Below are 18,375 nucleotides of genomic sequence, written 5' to 3'. Positions count from 1 at the left end.
TCTCTCTGACTCAGAACATGTTCCCTATTCTAAAGGGAGTTCTTGCTCATAACTAATTCACTAGTAGGACCTGTGTGGGTCAATAAGTGTCAAAGTACTCGTGTCAAACTTCTCTTCAAGAAACGTTAACCTAATTGCAATTATGCATTAAACCTGGTGAGTTAAATATTAATCCTTCCGTATCTATTTGTCTCTCTTCCAGGGGTGTCCCCAGCTGCTGCCTGCAGATAGGATCCTTGTCCCAGTCAACGTGGTAAAGCCGATCACCCTCCGAGCAAAGAACCTCCCGCAGCCCCAGTCTGGACAGAGGGGGTATGAGTGTCTGCTGACCATCCAAGGAAACGAGCACAGAGTTCCTGCGCTGCGCTTCAACAGCTCCTCGGTGCAGTGTCAAAACACATCGGTGAGGACGAGTGTGTGTGTGTTGTACTTGCCAGCTTCTGTGGGGCATCATCATTGACCGCCACCCTCACGAACACAATCTCTATAAAAACGCCCCATTTCTATAAAGTTTTCCTATAAAAGTGGCCATAATCTCTCTCTCTCTCTCACACACACACCCACTGATTCCAGCTGAATGTTTTCCTATTCTAGCTAGACAGTGGGTTGATGAGACAAGAGCCTGACTTTGTCTCTCCTGCACAGCCATTCCAGCGATCAAGCTCCTTTCACTGACTGAATAATACATTGACAGCAATGAAGGACTAGCATGAAAAAGGCTTTATGCTGGTCTTGATGCTAATCGTCTGTTGATACAATAACATCTCATCTTCCTGTCTGTCTTCATCACTCTGAGTGTGTGTATGTCTGTCTGTGTGTAGAGATGTCTGTGGGATTTGTGTGTGTAATCACAGTACAATCCAAATATTGTACTTTGATTGAGCAGTGAAGGAGGGGAACTGTAATTTAGCGGAAAATTATGATTCTAGCACCAACCCTCCATGCTGCTGGTGTTACAGAACCGAAGGAAAAATAATCTCGTCTTTCAAAGCTCTCTGCGTGTTCATGAATACAGAGTGTGTGAGTTCATGTGCGTGTTCACTGTGTCTACAGTCACCTGTTGATGATGTGTTTGGCATTCAAAGGACTATTGTTAAGTCAGCCTTTTGGACTGAAGACAATAACAGTTTAAAGTAGCTCAACAGATTCTCTCTCTCTCTCCCTCTCTCTCTCACACACTCTCTTCCCTGTCTCGCTCCCTCTTTTCCTCTCTGGTTGCCATGGTGATAGTATTTCTATGATGGGATGGAGATGAGTAGTCTTCCCGTGGAGCTGACCGTCATCTGGAACGGAGATTTCAGCATCGACAACCCCGCCCACAACAAAGGTGAGCACGCACATAGGCACGAGACACACACAGACACACACACATGAATCCATATCAGCTCTTTCCACAGTTCTCACAGTATTATAAGAAGCCACAAACACACACACACACACACACACACACACACACACACACACACACACACACACACACACACAGTCTGCATACTCTCTTATAAACTCTCACTTCACTCGCACACACATGGACACAAACACACATTAAAGCCACTGCCTCCCCATTGTTGCCCTTGGAGCCGGTCTCCATGGCAACAAGCGGGCGGTGTGCTGAGGTGCAGCATCCATCCCCTGATGTTTCCGTGTAGAGTGGTTAACTTTAACACATCCTCCTGCAGGTCTCTCTTTCCCCTCCCGTCTCTCGTCATTTGTCTATATGTCTCCCCTTGTCTTCACTGTTGTCTGTCTGTCTCTCCCCAACTCTCTAAATTTCCTCTCAAATATTATTTATTTTCAGCTGTTTTCTTTTATTTGCTCTGTCAACACCTCTCTGGGAGTTTGGCAATCTATCCATCTCTGTCGCCACTGCCTCTCCTCCTTCCTCCATTTTATTTTCTCATCTCAGCAATTCTTTGTACTTTACTGGTATAAATTTCAGAAGAGCAGTTATGGAAAAAACACGTAGATACAACTGAAGAAAGTAATGCGAATAGATGGATAGAAAAGAAATAGTAGCAAAATTAAACTGTTGTGAATCTAAGTAATGCTAAAAGCTAAATCATTATTCCAGGCTCGATTTTACAGAGAGGGAGTAGGTACAGCCTCTCATGTTTTTCTGTCCAACTCTCCACTCTACTCACGGTTTCTGTGGAATACCAGCTCAGTGCTGAATTTTTAAGCATTCAGCTGCTGAGCTTGATTCAGTTTGGCCACTGGCGATCCACCACTGTGAGTGATCCATGCTGAGGCAACAGCAGCATGCTAGGGGTTGTAGTTCTCTGACAGGGAAACAACTCATTTTAACCAAAGGCAGTGGAGTCGGGCACAGGAAACGTATTGTTAAAATGTGGATGATATGCCAACATGACACTGTGCTGTAAGGCAAAGTTTGTACAGTGTTTGTGTGTGTTTGCGGTTGTGTGTCTGAGGCAAATACAGAGTACAAAACATATCCTTGAGCATAAGTGTAAAATCAAAGAAGCAACAAAAGTTAGAGAAAGAGAGGGAGCTGCTTGAACTCGAAACCCTCCTCTTCCCTCCTCCTACCTTTGTTTGCCTGTGGAGGAAGTGGCTCCTAGGGCATCATTTGATGGACAGATCACACATGCATCTAACGGCAATTAAAAAGAAAATGGCTGGCCCGTTGCCATGGAGATGATATGTTAAATCTGTGGTGGGTGAGAAGCGGCGAAAGGCAGCAGTGTAGGAAACTCAAAGGGAGGGAGGGAGGAAGAGGGAGTATACAGAGATGATGATAGATGGAGAGATAATGAGACAAAGATATCAACGGATGTCGCTCACTAAATGTTGAGTTTGTTGTTCGCATATTCAAACAGCAGCTGACAGACATTGAAAGATTCTGGTAAACAACCCAAAATTTCAGTCTGTAGTGTGTTTTGAAGTGTTTGCCCATCATTTTAGAGGCTTTTGCACAAAATAAATTTGCATGCATTTACTCTTCTGTAATCATTTGTCTAAAGGTTTCTCATTTGAGTTCTCCACTCATTCTCCCTCTGTCTTAACATTCTTCCCTTGTTTTCTTTCCCCCCTGAAAGGCGGATTTCTTGAGCCACGGCTGCGAGGAAGTTGAAATGTATCAGGCACAAGTCGATTATAGTTTAAGCTGATTTATTCACACGTGTGGGCTGAAACAATGTCGTACAGCAGAATTGTGAAGAACGGGAAAAGTTCTGCTGCTTTTATCCTTGTATGCTGACTTGAGTGTACGTGAAGTGTAGGGGCGTGTGTGGTCGATGACCAGCACAGACGTGCATAGTCAGTGACCTCCAGGCCCTTTGCCAGATACAACTGTACATTTTTGAATAACAAATCTGAAGACAAACAATCTCAGTGGTTATGTGTCTATCTTGATTTTTGAAGTATAGAACTTTCAGTGGCTAAGATGCATTATGCTAAGAGAAAACCGTAGCACTATTTCAAGGAGTGTGCATATCACAACGTGACATTAAACCTGTTATAACAATTTAGATTTATGTGTAAACATGACATTAAACTCAATTGTGGTTCGTTTTGACACTGGCTGTTCATGAGACCAGTATATTGATCATGAATATTTTTCTATGGTGCAATTTGGACCTATCATCCAGATATTATCATTAAATGTTATAAGACCAGTTTTACAACAGGGAATAATTACCAGGGTTATTTCGGGAGTTTTTCTGATCACAAAAAAACAGGCAAACTGATGACACCAGATGCTAAACTACAAAATGCTGACTTCTCAGAAACCTGACTCCTTGAAACCTCGGTAGCCTGTCAGCTATTAACAGTGCTAACAAAAACTGTGGTAAAGTTCAGCTCAGCATACAAATAAACACTTATCTCTGTTTCTTTCCTCCCTCCTACACAGTCCATCTGTACAAGTGCGACGCCCAGCGCGGAAGCTGCGGTTTGTGTCTGAAGGCGGATCCGCTGTTTGGGTGTGTTTGGTGTAAAGGAGAGAACCGCTGCACCCTAAAGCAACACTGCCCCCACCCCGAGAACCAGTGGCTGGAGCACAACGGCATCAACAGCAAGTGCACCCACCCACGGATCACACAGGTGAGACACACATGCAGTACACCCTTTACACATAAGCACCTACAGGCCATGACAAGTAATGCCAACAAGTGCCTTTAATCTCAGAGGCAACACATAAACACATACACATAATTACAGTGATGGGAACATACTTAAACGCATCACCTCGGAGAGAGTGTTGGCTGTTGATCATTTCAACATAATGTCACAGGCTGAGTCACCACCAGCTATTCAGTCTGACAGCATTTGTGAGGAACGATATATATATTTTACAATTCAGTAACACGTCTCTCTCTCAAAAGTTTGAACACTAATGATACACTAGAAGCCCAAGAATCCCAGGAGTCATGTGAATTGGCCTTTTTAGACGTCTATTCTGTTAGAATTTACTCCCTCTTTCTTTCAGTATGAACATATTTAGACCTAGAAAGAGACAAATCATCCCTAGTCTTGTTACTTATCAATCAACTCTGCACAGATGTTCTCACAATTCCCCACTTAACCCAGTGTGCTCCTGCAAACCACAGACCCCGTGTGAGGCAAATAGACTTGACCTGTGCAAGGCATATAAAAGGTTCAATAGCAGAAGGGATAAGGGTCAGCAAGATGAAGGATAAGAGGATACAAAAGAAAGATGGATGGAACGGTGCCTGGATGAAGGGAGAGCAGGATGGATTGAGTTTACATGAAAGAGAGGTGGTGACAGATGGGTAGACTGAGCCAGAATAGAGTCACATTAGGCTGAAGGGGTGAAAGAAGACCCCTACGCCCTCCCCATTTCCCACCATGATGGATATGATGGAAGGTCCTCTCTACATCCCTTTTCCTGAGGAGGAGAGTTAGGAGCAGATGGTGACTGACTAGAGATGAAGGGATGAAGCAAAGCGTGGATAAAAAAGACAGAAGGGGGAATCCCCTCTGGTGTCCCGGGGAGTGATGGGTTTGGATAGAGGGAGAGAGGAGGGATACTGGAATGGAAGGATAAGCCCTTCTCCACTCTCTACATCATCCTACATAGACTTGCATACAGACAAGAGGCCAGTGTTGGTGGACATTGTTTCTTATAACCTTGAATGCACCTTGATTCTGACGTGAATCTCCACAGATTTTCCAATGGATTACAGAACAATTTTCCAATCTCTCCTTGATTTTTTTTCCGAATAAAATTAAAGGAAAGAGGACTTATCTTTCACTCATTGATAACCCAAACCATTATTTTTTATCCAGTCAAAATAGAGTCAACTCATAAGGGAGGGGATGATGTGATATTTTGTCTGTTGTTGCACTTATTAAAGAGTCTTGATCAGTGAGGTGCACTCAATCATTCTTCCACTCCAGTGTTTGTCTTCACCCCGAGCGGTGGATTTATTCCTGGAGATGGGCCCTGTATTTCTCCTCACATCCCTGAGGCTGCAGCAGGGACATATTGCAGCCTTCTCACACTCCCCATAAAAACTGTCAGTGGGTGAGGAGTGAGGACTTTTCCAAGACGACCGGGGCTCTAATGCATTCTAATACGCTTCATTATAATGACATCTCCCATCAACAATATGAGAGGGAGAGACTTGCATAGAAAGATGGAAAGAGAAGGGGAGAGAGGGATAGGGAGAGAGAGAGAGAGAGAGAGAGAGAGAGAGAGAGAAGTGATTAAGTGTTTGCCTCTACCCAACCGTCAATTATCTTGTCAAAGTCACAAATCTAATCAACGCCTCATTGCGTCTCTCCCCCTCTCTCGCTCTCTTTCATTCTTCAGCTTCTTCCTTCTCCTTCACAATTTCTCTTGAAGTCTCTCTCCCTCTCCATCCTCCATATTTGCTAATAAATGGAGAGCCACCGTGCATTGTGTGCAATCTTTTTTAATTGCACGTATTGTAGCCCACGTTCCCAGAAGGCTCTTTTTTTCATTAAGATATCAGCAGGGAGCCTTATTAATCAGAGACATTGAACCATACAATAACGATATCTCCCACTTGGCAGCCACGGGACTCGTGTTGTGCATGACCTGACTTGAGCCTACGTCTGTCATTCGATTGGCTAGTTTCCTTTCAAGCCCGGCTAGTTCAATTTGTTTTAGTTCACTTCTTTGAAAAATAATCAAACGGGCAAATTAAAATAGTTTGATGCACATGTAGTAACATACGGATTGTCATACTACAACAAGCCTCAAGCCATAAGATAAAGCCACACTCACTCAGCACTCAACCTGTGAACACTGCAGGGGGTCACACTGCCGACTATAAACCGAGCAGAGAAGCGAAGAGAGCCACAGCCTCAGTAAAAATCCTTGGGATCACTATTTTTCAGTGGGATGGTGACACAGCACCATTAAAGCTGGGCCCCTGTCTGCAGCACACAGCATGGAGGACTTCTGTTTGGCAAAGACAGATAGGAACAGACTATTCTGTGTCCGTCTCTAACATCCATCCATCTGGGCTGGCCAGATGATGAGCACACACACACAAACAGACAGACACTCGCTGGCCAAAAAGTAATTGTGTGAGTAAAGTGCTGATGGATGTTGGAACCGCCTCATCAACAATGAGAGATGCTGCTGATAAATCAAAAGGCCACTGTGATTACTGCAAAGATGTCACCCAATGCCAAGTTTTAAGTTAATCTTATATAATATATTGTTGTGGTTTTCAGTGAATGCAGGATTGAGAAATGACATTCCCTTGACCCTGATTCTTGACCTCTTAGCTGTCACTGGAGCTGTTATTTTTTCATTTATTGTCTCTTTTCTGCTGCCGTCTCTCAAGTCCTACTACCCTTCAGCAAAGTCATTTTTTATGAGGGTTACATAATGTGTGAACAGAAAACACTTATCCCCAGAAAATTTTAAAAAACACATATAGCTGTCATTCATTTGTCTGTCCTTTTACATCTGAGCTGTCTATATTGCTTTTTGCAGAGGGCCTTTTTCCATACAGTGGTTTCACAGGAACTTAAACACGAAGAAGTAGGAACATTATAATTAGACTGCAATCAGTCTTTATCTCACAGCATTTTGGTGGTTATAATTTTGTCATGATTAGACACTAGTGTCATGTTTAGGCAAAAATGAGTCCACAATTCAAGTAACAGAGGCAAATAGGCAAAGGAAAATACCAAAGTAATGCAAAAACTGAGGACAAACCAGAAAAACACAACAAATCAGGAACACGCCGAGAGATGCATGGACTAAAACAGACAAACCAACAAAGAGTGAGGGAACAACACATGCTTAAATACAAACCAAACTAACGAGGGAAAGAGGTACAGGTGGAGAGACACAGGGAACAGGGCTGTGCTAACGATGCTGATGTGAGATGTGTGTGTGTGTGTGTGTGTGACATTGCTTTACAACATGAATACAGCATGCACTACAAAATCTCAAAATTGTTGAAGTAAGTTGAAAACAAAAGTCATAATTTAAAATAATGGCATATAAAGCTATTGACTGAGATCTGTATTCCGTATGGACAAGGGGTTGAGAGGCATATTATAGCTAATGGAGACAGATTATGTGAAAACATTCAAACAGCTTTTTAATCTTTGCCAAAGAAATAAAAGTCAACGAAGTATTTGGCACAATAAGGTGTCCATATAAGTATCCATGTCATTAACTATTTTTTATCGTATTGTGATGCAGTCCGTATGGTCCCACTTATATACTAGACATATTTTACAATATAAAGAAGGAAAAATAAAACACAAAGAGAGACAAACATCAAATGGTGTCACTTCTTCCACATATAAAATATTAGACTTGGGTTTTAAGTTGTTGTTAAGTTATGAAAACAAAATCACATCTCCAAAGTCATCAGTCTCGATTTGAATTTCAACAGATCACCCCTCTGCGGGGTCCCAGGGAAGGTGGCACGCTTGTGACCATCCGTGGCGAGAACCTGGGGCTAGAGTTCAGAGAGATCCAGGGCAATGTGAAGGTGGCCGAAGTGGATTGCACCCCCATACGTGAGGGCTACATACCTGCTGAACAGTAAGTCTTACATTGATGACGATGACGATGATGAATATAAGTCACAGCACTGAGTAATAAATATCACATCCTCACCTACTGCAGTCTCAATTTACATCCCTGCAGAGCAGAAAGTCCTGTTTGAGGCAGCAGCCAGCTGACCACGGCTAATAATAGAGCATATATTCATAATTACAGGTGATAATCAGCTTTTCTGTGCAGTAAATCACAATGTGGTCGAACAAAATGTACATAATATCTATGAATATAGTCTTTTACAGCTGCACTGGAACCACAGGGAGAAATCAAACTGTAATTTTAACAGAAGCAAAGCTAAATCATATATTCAGCATAATGTTTCCTTTTCTCCTTTCACTTGCCGTAATCCCATTGAGAGCACTTTGACCACAGCTGAACACTTCATGCCCTACAGGGAGCAAGATGCTTGAGTCACACACTGTGTTACCTGTGTTACCCACGCGACTGAGCAGTAGCAAGTCAGCATGACCAGCTGATCATGAGTCAGTACTCACCTCAGGGTGTTTATGTGTGGCTGTATGTGTAAGACAGCAAAAGGGAAGGTGAGCGAGTAACAGAGAGAGAGACTATGACATGACCACTAGATAAATGCTAAATTGGCCTAATTCCTCGACCAGAAGACAGTTTGATTATCTACAAGTCACAGTGGTAGATTACAAGAGTCTTGTATGTGTTCTGCTGTGGGCAGCAAAGAACAACCCAAGCCTCCATATTTCATAGTAGCAGACACGCACATATACACACACACACACACACGCGCGCACGCAGGGACTCACGCACACAAGCACACACAGCCCCATAATCATTTTAGAAAGTTCAGGAGGTTACATTTGGTTGACATTTGAATTTAATCCAGAGCTTTGGTTCCTTACAGGTGCCGTCTATCAAATTATTTTAAACTAGTTTAAAGTTGGCTTATCAACAGACCCAGCGCTTCTTCTGCTAAGAAAGTAAGTTGTGTGCCAGCACTTTCTAAGCAAATGCTGACCCAGCAGAAGAGGTAGCTGCATTTGAGGTCATATGTAAAAGGATAGAGACTTTCTCCTTTTTCTCCCACAAGTTGGTGGTGCGCTGGAGGTGAAGTCGCTGCCAAATAATACATTATTTTATTGAGGTTTTAACATAGGTTTGAGTTCATTCTTACCACATAATCTGCTCTGCCTTTGCTGGAACTGCAGCAGGGTTTTCTAGTGATTTTAGTAAAGCATTTTGTCTGTCGTTTTGTCTGCAGCATTTTGTATGCAGCATATATATTTGTGTGTGTATGTATATGCATTGCCTTGTGTTTTTTCATACATATTCAACACTTATGCTAATGTTTCCAGGATTGTGTGTGAGATGGGTAAAGCAGAGAAGAGCCAGTATACTGGGAATGTGCAGGTCTGCGTCGGGGTTGGAGAGTGCAGACCAGAATTCATGGCAAAGTCCTCCAAGTACTATTATTTTGTGGTGAGTCCATACTTTGTTTTGTTGATGTTTTGTGTTATCTCCCTAAAAAAAATTAGCAAAGAAACAGTTAGACTCTCTATGAAGACTGTAGTCTTATAGTGCATTACCCAGGCATTCACAGTGAATTTTAATGCACTCATAATTCTTTCTGACTACACTGATTAACACGTCACGTTTTCACATGTATTTTATCAACAGTAAGAAAACATTACATGTGACGTATAATGAATTGTGATTTCAAGTGTCTTATTGATGCTCCTGACTAGTTACACACTAGTGGTTAAAAAATGGGGCTTAAATTACATTATGACTACTTATTGTCACTTATACACACCTCAACAATCAACTGCAGTAAGGACTACTAGTATTCTATAATAGTCCATTCGCCTTTGTGTAATACATACTACACTAAACTCTGTGTGGTCTTTGCTCATGTGATGATGTCTCTCTGACAATGTGGTGGTTAAAAAGTCTCTAGATAATGGATTCATCACAGACACCATTTACCCTACATGAGCAGGAAAGCACACATGCTGCATATGTCACCCTGCATGTTAGCACCTTGCTGGCTGTCGGTCTGTGTTCTCACCTACTGCGTTAATACTGTATGTACATGTTGGTTTCATTGTACATTTGGCAGTGATCCAACATGGTTCTAGTGGTTCTCACCAAGAGCTCTCAGCATTCCTCTCATGTGTGTACAGTATCAGCAGTGAGACATAACTGGCAGTCACTAATGAGTGCAGAATGAGAAGGAAACCCTGCTCATGAAAACATTTTCCTGACATGGGCACATTAAAACACACACATAACACACAACTAATCAGCATCGGTCACACACACTCGCACACTCTGAAATAAATTTGCAGTTGTTGCTATTATGTACTCATTTTATGCAGCGATATCATTTTTACTGCTATCCATTAATGGGCGATGGCCGAGGTTTATTTCTCAATGGGGGCCCTGCAGAGGATTATGTGATGTTAGGTCTAGATGTCACACCACGCAGCGGGCTGGAGATGAGATTATAAGAAGGGCAAATGAACTGGAGGAGGATGTACTTTATGCCAAGCATCCAGTGGACTACATCTGCTGCTGTGTGACTTTAATTTGAAAGCTTTCCACCTCTATATAGTGTATGTCAGTGGGATGAGTGCAGGTATAGTATCAACACTCATATACCTTTTTTAGCTGAGAATGCTCATTCATTACTTTTTTGTCTAGGGGGCCACAGCTTATTATGACAAACAAGTATATATACAGCATTTCTTTTTATAAAATGCTAATTTTAAATATGCTTACTGAGGTGGAAAGGGTGTTTATTTTTAACAAGGAGTCATGACTGGGCTAAAAATAAAGACAACACATTGTGTGTGTAAAACATCAAGAAAGTTTAACATTTAGATTTATTCACAGCATGTTTATGTGGTTTTATTTGCATAAATTAAAAGAAATTAACAATGTAAACACAACTTTTTGCATATAATTAACAGTACAGAGTTTCTCATATTTTCCAAATCTCTTCTTTATTACCTGCTCGCTGACGATTTCTATAATTTTGCCCCATAATTTGAATACCGCTTGACTCTGGCTCACCTTTACTGATTAACTTCTTTATCCTGTGCATTTAAGGCAATTTATGGTCTCTTAAGCAATTTATATTTTTAGAGCTGTTATTCAGAATGTATTACTTTACTTAACCTTGATTTTATACTCTGATTGATTTGTGACCTCTAAACCTCTGCCCTTTCTCCAGATCCCAAGGATCATCAACCTCAAGCCCAGTCGAGGCCCAGTCTCTGGGGGAACCATTGTCAACATCACTGGTAGCCACCTTGATGCTGGGAGCAACGTGTCTATAATGTTTAAGGACCAGCCGTGCACCTATCTGAGGTCAGTGGGTTGAACCAGCCAGAGCTGATCCTGCAAGGCAAACTTAAACAGTCAATTAAAAACTCAGTTAGTCAAGCTACAGGGAGTAAACCGATCCGACAGCTCTCGGATAATTTCTAGATCATTTTGACCCGCATAAATATATATGTGAACTTATGTATGTATGTATGTATATATATATATATATATATATATATATATATGTGTGTGTGTGTGTGTGTGTGTGTGTGTGTATATATATATATATATAAATATATATATATATATCTATATCTCAAGAAGCGTCAGTCTATTCTTTAGCAATGGTGATTTTGTTTTTTGATTTTTAATTAATTGGAAATGACATTTTCTTATCATATGAATTATTGGAAAAATACATCATATTATTGTAATCCATCCCTTAACACTGATCAATGCACAATTCCAAGTTCAGTCGATAAGCTGTCTATCCATGTCCACTTAAGTAACCATTCAACTGTCTAAGTACTAAATTAAAATTGGTTTTTGAATCATTTATTAATCTGCACCGACAGTGATAAACAACTCATGAGATGACTCCTGACTGTCGACACAATGTAATATATTATTGAAAAAAAATCTATATTCAGTAATTGTCATTCCTACCATCACTTTAGGAGGGGTGGTCAGTGGCTCACCTGCAGAACCCATGCTTCCCTACATGGCTATGGAAACGTGTCCGTGTCTGTGAGCATAGACAAGGCTCATCTCCAGAAAGATCTGCGGTTTGAGTATGTGGAAGATCCCACCATCACCAAGATCGAGCCTGAATGGAGCATCTACAGGTATAGTACAACTGCAGAATTGCAAAAATAAGACACAAATGAAAAGCAGCAATTGAGGCAAGTTAATAAAAAACAAAATTGAAGCATCTAAAATCTGATAATAAAAAAATCTACAGCATCATAATTTTGCACCAGCAGCCTGAACAAATGTCCAAGCATCAATATCACTCCTAGTGAGTCATATATATTATCTTCTGTCAAAACAATCTTTATTTTTTTTCTTTGTCAATCTTCTCTCTCTCACACACAGTGGACATACCCCAGTGACAGTGACAGGAACTAACCTGGACATCATTCAGACCCCGCTCATCAGAGCCAAATACAACAGCCATGAGACGCTCAATGTAAGTCATGGTGAACACAAAACAATCTGGGTGATTTAAAGAAGCTGCCTTGTGGTTCATTGTGGTAAAATAAATCTACTGATAAATAACCAAGTTTTGCTTTGGTTTTTGTAACACTTTTATTCGTATGTGTATATAGATCTTTGATGGGATGTTTGTTGTGTATTATACTGTAGTAGAACACATGTACTAAATATATATACACACATAGTCAATGAAATATCTTTACCACCACCGTTGTTTCTAACTTCCCTTGTCAGCTAGACGTCCCAAAGGAAGTCAGCCGTAGTGAGTGTCAGAGTAATTTTCTTCTTTGCAGAGCCTGACTAAATGCCTCAGTGCCACTTTTAGGTAAATGGGTCAAGGAAAAACTCAGAACACTGGGAGGGCACTTTGAATTTCAACAGGTTTCAATTGAATTAATAGATAATGATGTCATTCCTCTCCACACCTTTGTAACAATAGGAAAGTTTTGACACTGAACTAAAAACCACAGAGATTGGCCCTTATTCTACCTTCTATTCACCCTTTTACCCAGGGGAGGTTAGATAAAGCCATACAAGGGTCTGTGTGATCTGATTGAAAGAAGAGGGAGTAACAAAAGACAGTAATGCTACCTTTATGGTCCATTTGAGCATGACCTTGCACCACGTTTAACATCTGTGCTCACATATGCATGTACAGGGTATTGTGTCTCAAGCTACTGTACTTTTGAACCAACATGAATTAAATGTGTCGACGCAGAATTTGCACCCGCGTCTCACTTTCTAAGTCACAAAAAACATTTGTGCACAGAGAGTTTTTGTTTCCTCCTGTAACCTTCATGCAGAAGTGTAGGATTGATGTCATTGATGTCTCAGAGACCTTGCAGGATTTGTCAAGTTTCATGTTCAAGGAGCCAATTAGAGTGACAGCCAAAAGTTTGAGTGGCTGCATGGCAGAGGTTACTGTGGAAATGTGAAATGTCTGTGAATGAGACGGAAATGTCTGTGAATGAGGCCTGTGCTGGTGGTTGATTTGTCAACACCCTGACAGACAGGGAGGAATGGAGATGTTAGAGGGATACTGAAGGGCGTGTGGCATGACAATGACAGCTCGGACAATCTGTTCTTGGCTATAAAACTGGCTTAGAGATGTGAAAAAAGATGGAATAAAAAGGATGATTTTAAATTGCATACATGTCAAATAAAGGACCAGGGCAAAGGGAAAAAAATCACAAAAACAAGAGTGGACCCTGAAAAAAGATGTAAGAGACACTATAATTGAGCAGGAAAGTGGTATAGAAAAAGATGAGTGACAGAATAAGAGTGTGTCAAAGAGAGAAGAAAAGATCATAGAGAAGAATAACGGGACAGGGAATGAAGAAGCGATAAGAGGGTGGGGGTGTCTTTCTGGAGGGTAATGAAGGGAAGGGTAAGACCTAGTTATCCCTCCTGAATCTTCACACATCAAAGCCTGATTGTGGCAAGACTGCACATGCTCTCCAACTACACCTCATTTTGTGGCTTTCTTTGAGGAAAATACTCCCAACAGGTTCTTCTTTGCACTTTTTGAAATGGAGGAGCTTCCAGTTTGAATCCCCAGTGGGCTTAGTGGAATGTAAACCAGTGCCATAAAAGATTCACACCAGCTGTTGATGGGATGTCATGGCATTAAAGTAAAGTTGGTGCATGCATTAGACAGAGGTTAAGTTGAACGGAGGCATGAGTAAGGTGTTGTGGAACCTAATAATTTGAGATCCGGTCATTGAATACTGTATGAATAATGTGAATTTTTTGACATTGTGTCAACGACAACATTTATTTGCTTCCACTAAGCACATTATCATTTACAGAAGATATGTTCATTTATAATTTAGTCTCTTGCTGTCTTCCTCCAGTTGTGCCAGGTGCTCAGCCCAACAACCATGCTGTGCCAGGCCCCAGAGCTGTCCATCAGTCTGGCCAGGCACCAGGAAGTGCCGGAACGACCTGATGAGTTTGGCTTTAAACTGGACGATGTGCAGGCTCTGATGGCACTCAACAACACCAACTTTATATACTACCCCAATCCTGAGTTCGAACCACTCAGTGTGTCTGGGGTGCTGGAGCTTAAACCTGGATCACCCATTATACTGAAGGTATGGGGACAGATATTACCCACATTTAGAATCTTGTTTGCAGTTTACAAAATTAGGTTGTCCAATTGAATGATTCTGGTCAAATCATCACTAAAAATGAGCAAATACAACAGATTTTGTTTAATATGTGTGAAGCTGAGAAAACAATCAATGCATCATTCACCAATTTGATTAGTTTATGTGACTTATATTACATTTTCTAAAAATCAATATCAGAATAATTTTAATATTGTGATATTGATTTTATTTCACCCAGCTCTATGTTCAACATATATTAATGGCTGCATGTATTGTATAAAAGAAGCAAACCTACTGTCAGTGTTCCTGCTGTTAGTCCAGTGTTAGATTAATATTGTAGGTACAGACAGCTCTGCCTATACTAATCTTATACATATCTATATTACAGGCTGTAATGTAGATCACTACCCACAGCATATATAAATCATTTTTTAGGTATGATTGGTATAAATATAAATGACACCGTAGTGCAGAAACATGGTCAGTGCAAGTCTGCAGATGCAAAGCAGATGATTCAAGCTTTGAAAGACTGATTCCAGTCTGTGTGTTGCAGTCGGCATATTTCTTACACTTAGTCAACTCTCCTCTTCTCTCATCGTCTGTTCTTTTCTCTTCTTCTATTGGCTAAGCACAGCAGTACACATTCCTCTACAAATGCCATATTTGTTTACTACTGTGGTCATGGAAATGCTCTGATTAGCTCTACACCGCCCCTTTGAGAACTGACGTTTATTACCTGAGTTTGTTCACACTAGACGTGTGTTTGTGCCAGCTGGAACAGGCGTTGTCATTTGTGTTTGCATACTTGTGTGGACCATGTTTTCTGCCTAACTCTCTGACTCCCCGCTTTGACAATACATACTCTAATAATGCACCAATTGTCTCCTGCAGGGGCGGAACTTCCTTCCACCAACCAACAGTGGTAACGGAAAGCTGAACTACACGGTTCTGATTGGAGAGAAGCCCTGCATGTTAACAGTGTCAGAGACCCAGCTGCTCTGTGAGTCACCCAACCTGACGGGGCGACACAAGGTCCTGGTGAGTGACACAGCACATGCTCACAAAGACGAGGGAGAGAGAGAGAGAGAGAGAGAGAGAGAGAGACACACACACACACACACACACACGCAGACGCAAGACAGATAGGCAGACTATGGTGGAGAAGGCAGACAGACCTACAAATCGATTGACAGTTTGACAGACAGACGGACATTCCTTGTGTTGCTTTCTATCCATCTTCTTGTCCACTTCGAGACAGACTACCGCTCTAATCCAATCAGCTGTGTGGTTCCTGTTACTGCCCACAAGCAGACAAAAGACAAACAAATAAGCCTTCAATAAGAAGGATTATGGTCACGGCAAACTCAATAAAGATTCCATTTGTGGTTTTAAGAGGGACCACTTTGAACAAAGCGCTTCCTGATGTTACCACCTGAGCCCAGCATCACAGACAGAGATGGATACATTACTGTAAAACACAAATAAACAGAAGTGTGTACACATTTAAATTGCAAATCAATATGTCTGTCTGTCTGAGCTTTGATCTCGCTTTTGAAGACAGAGACATGTTTTATGGACCTGAATGTGATTCCAAAAGTGGATATTATATGATGGTTTATAAATATTTGTGATTTGTTTTGCCTTTCATTCATTTCTCCTTTTCTATGGGTCAGATTATTAAGACTTTTTAAAGTATTACTTCTAAGTGATATTTAGGTCAAGTTCTTCTCTGATTATAGCTTTGGTATACTGAACCACTTGCCTCATGTTTTAAGTATCCACACCAGATGCCAACATATGGCCCTTGCCTATGAAAACCTCTCAAGGAAATACATTTTGCATTTATGCACATGCAATAATTATAATCTGCCTCTTTGTCTTTCACCATCAAAAGGCACGAGTGGGTGGCATTGAGTTTTCCCCTGGTGTGGTCCACATCACATCCGACAGCCCGCTCAGCAGCACTGCAATCATTGGCATTGCTGCAGCCGGTGCCCTGCTCATCCTCTTCATCGTGGTGGTGCTCATTGCCTACAAGCGCAAGTCTCGTGAGAGCGACCTGACCTTGAAGAGGCTGCAGATGCAGATGGACAACCTTGAGTCACGTGTGGCTCTGGAGTGCAAAGAGGGTAAGAGGTCGATATGTAGTAGGTTATATGGATTTTCAGTGTTTCCTCTTCAGCAGATCGAGCAAACTTTCCTACCTTGGAAGTGTTCTAAACTTTTAAAAATATTTATGTACCATGTTTGTCAACCCGCGCTAGCTTTATATTGTGGAAAGTGTTCTTTATTCTCAACTCTGTTAAGAAATCTAAAAGCTGACTGTGGAATCCATCTGTTGTGAGAAGCTTATCAGGGATGACAGAAATAAAAGCAGCACCTGCGGAGTGAACTTGGTTGGGTTAAAATTAGAGTATGTGCTTAACAGTTATTTATAGAATTAAGTATTGGCAGCCTCCAGTGCCATTTTGTATGTATATATCTAATAAATTGATCAATTGACCGTGAACAAGCTCAGATCATAGGTGCCATAAAAATGCTATCATGAGCTAACTGTTTTGTGGATGTGGTGCATGTTTCAGCTTTTGCAGAGCTCCAGACAGACATCCATGAGCTGACTAGTGACCTGGATGGAGCAGGAATCCCCTTCTTGGACTACAGGACCTACACCATGAGGGTCCTCTTCCCAGGCATCGAGGAACATCCTGTACTCAGAGATCTGGAGGTGTGATAAAATATTTCACTGATATTTAATTGCATGACATATGTATGCATACGTGTACGCCCTTTATGTTTTAGTCTGTTTTAATGAAGATTGGCTGAAACAGTCCTTGTTGAATTGACCTAATGCTATTTATATTCTTCTGTTAAGCCTATTTTTGGTGACACAGGAAAAATACCGTTGTATTGATGAGCAGCTTTGAGGAATTCCTAAAAGACAAGAGACAATTTCTTAGTCAATTTAATGTCCTTCTTCCAGTTGATTACTGCAGATGACACAAGCGTGTACCTGTTCTTCAGTCTCTATCAAATAACAATCGCAATGCAATTAGCCTTATTTGAAAAGGAGCAAAATGAGCAAACAAATTAACAATGCGGTGGGTCACAGTAGGTGAAATTGACGCCGATGTTGTTTGTGACGCTGTCGGGTAAACAAAAGCCTTTTGACGGCCGACAACAACACTTTTTCAAAAACAAACAAGGCAGCCCTCAAATCAGGAGCACGCTCTCATTAATAACTCAAACGATATGAGACGCTGCGACGTTTTCTCTCACCACCTCAAAAACAAATTAAAAGTCAATCAGAGGGAGGAAAGCAGAACAAAAAAAAATCAAGTCATTTATCCCCAGTGGTGACATTGATAGACAGCTGTAATTGAGCAGGTCGTCTTGTTCCATTAAGAGAATGATGGACCCCCATTTCACTGCCCTCAGGGTTGGCCACTCTATCCCTGATGAGAATTTCCCAGTAATAAGCAATATTAATTATGTTTTAATTGGTATAAATGTTGAACTGTATGAGGAGTATAATGCGGAATAGGCGCCTAATGAAAAAAGCAGCAGGCTTGTCTTTGGCAGTTGATGGCTGCTTAATTGTTATTGATGTGTCGGAGAATTAGAGTCAAGTTTTTGACTGCGGGCTGTAGATAGTTAGAAACACTACAGGTGATAGAAAGTCTGTCTTGGTTTACTGAAACAAAGCGAAGTTTG

General features: G+C 41.2%; 1 protein-coding gene across 1 annotated transcript in view; it reads left to right on the top strand.

The window, feature by feature from the left end:
• Window positions 1-18,375, top strand: part of plxna4 (plexin A4) — a 238,821-nt gene that overhangs the window by 184,266 nt on the left and 36,180 nt on the right. Inside the window, exons 10-21 of the mRNA XM_073480352.1 lie at window positions 203-403; window positions 1,231-1,327; window positions 3,872-4,062; window positions 7,869-8,020; window positions 9,364-9,487; window positions 11,244-11,380; window positions 12,016-12,183; window positions 12,434-12,527; window positions 14,407-14,646; window positions 15,556-15,702; window positions 16,559-16,793; window positions 17,247-17,389. Coding sequence (XP_073336453.1) covers window positions 203-403; window positions 1,231-1,327; window positions 3,872-4,062; window positions 7,869-8,020; window positions 9,364-9,487; window positions 11,244-11,380; window positions 12,016-12,183; window positions 12,434-12,527; window positions 14,407-14,646; window positions 15,556-15,702; window positions 16,559-16,793; window positions 17,247-17,389 — 1,929 coding nt within the window. The remainder of the gene's footprint in view (window positions 1-202; window positions 404-1,230; window positions 1,328-3,871; window positions 4,063-7,868; window positions 8,021-9,363; window positions 9,488-11,243; window positions 11,381-12,015; window positions 12,184-12,433; window positions 12,528-14,406; window positions 14,647-15,555; window positions 15,703-16,558; window positions 16,794-17,246; window positions 17,390-18,375) is intronic.

This window comes from Pagrus major, chromosome 14 (genome assembly GCF_040436345.1).
Source record: "Pagrus major chromosome 14, Pma_NU_1.0".
In the NCBI taxonomy this organism is placed as follows: Eukaryota; Metazoa; Chordata; class Actinopteri; order Spariformes; family Sparidae; genus Pagrus; species Pagrus major.
The sequence above is the reverse complement of the archived record's forward strand: the minus strand, read 5'-3'. Positions and strand labels throughout refer to the sequence as shown.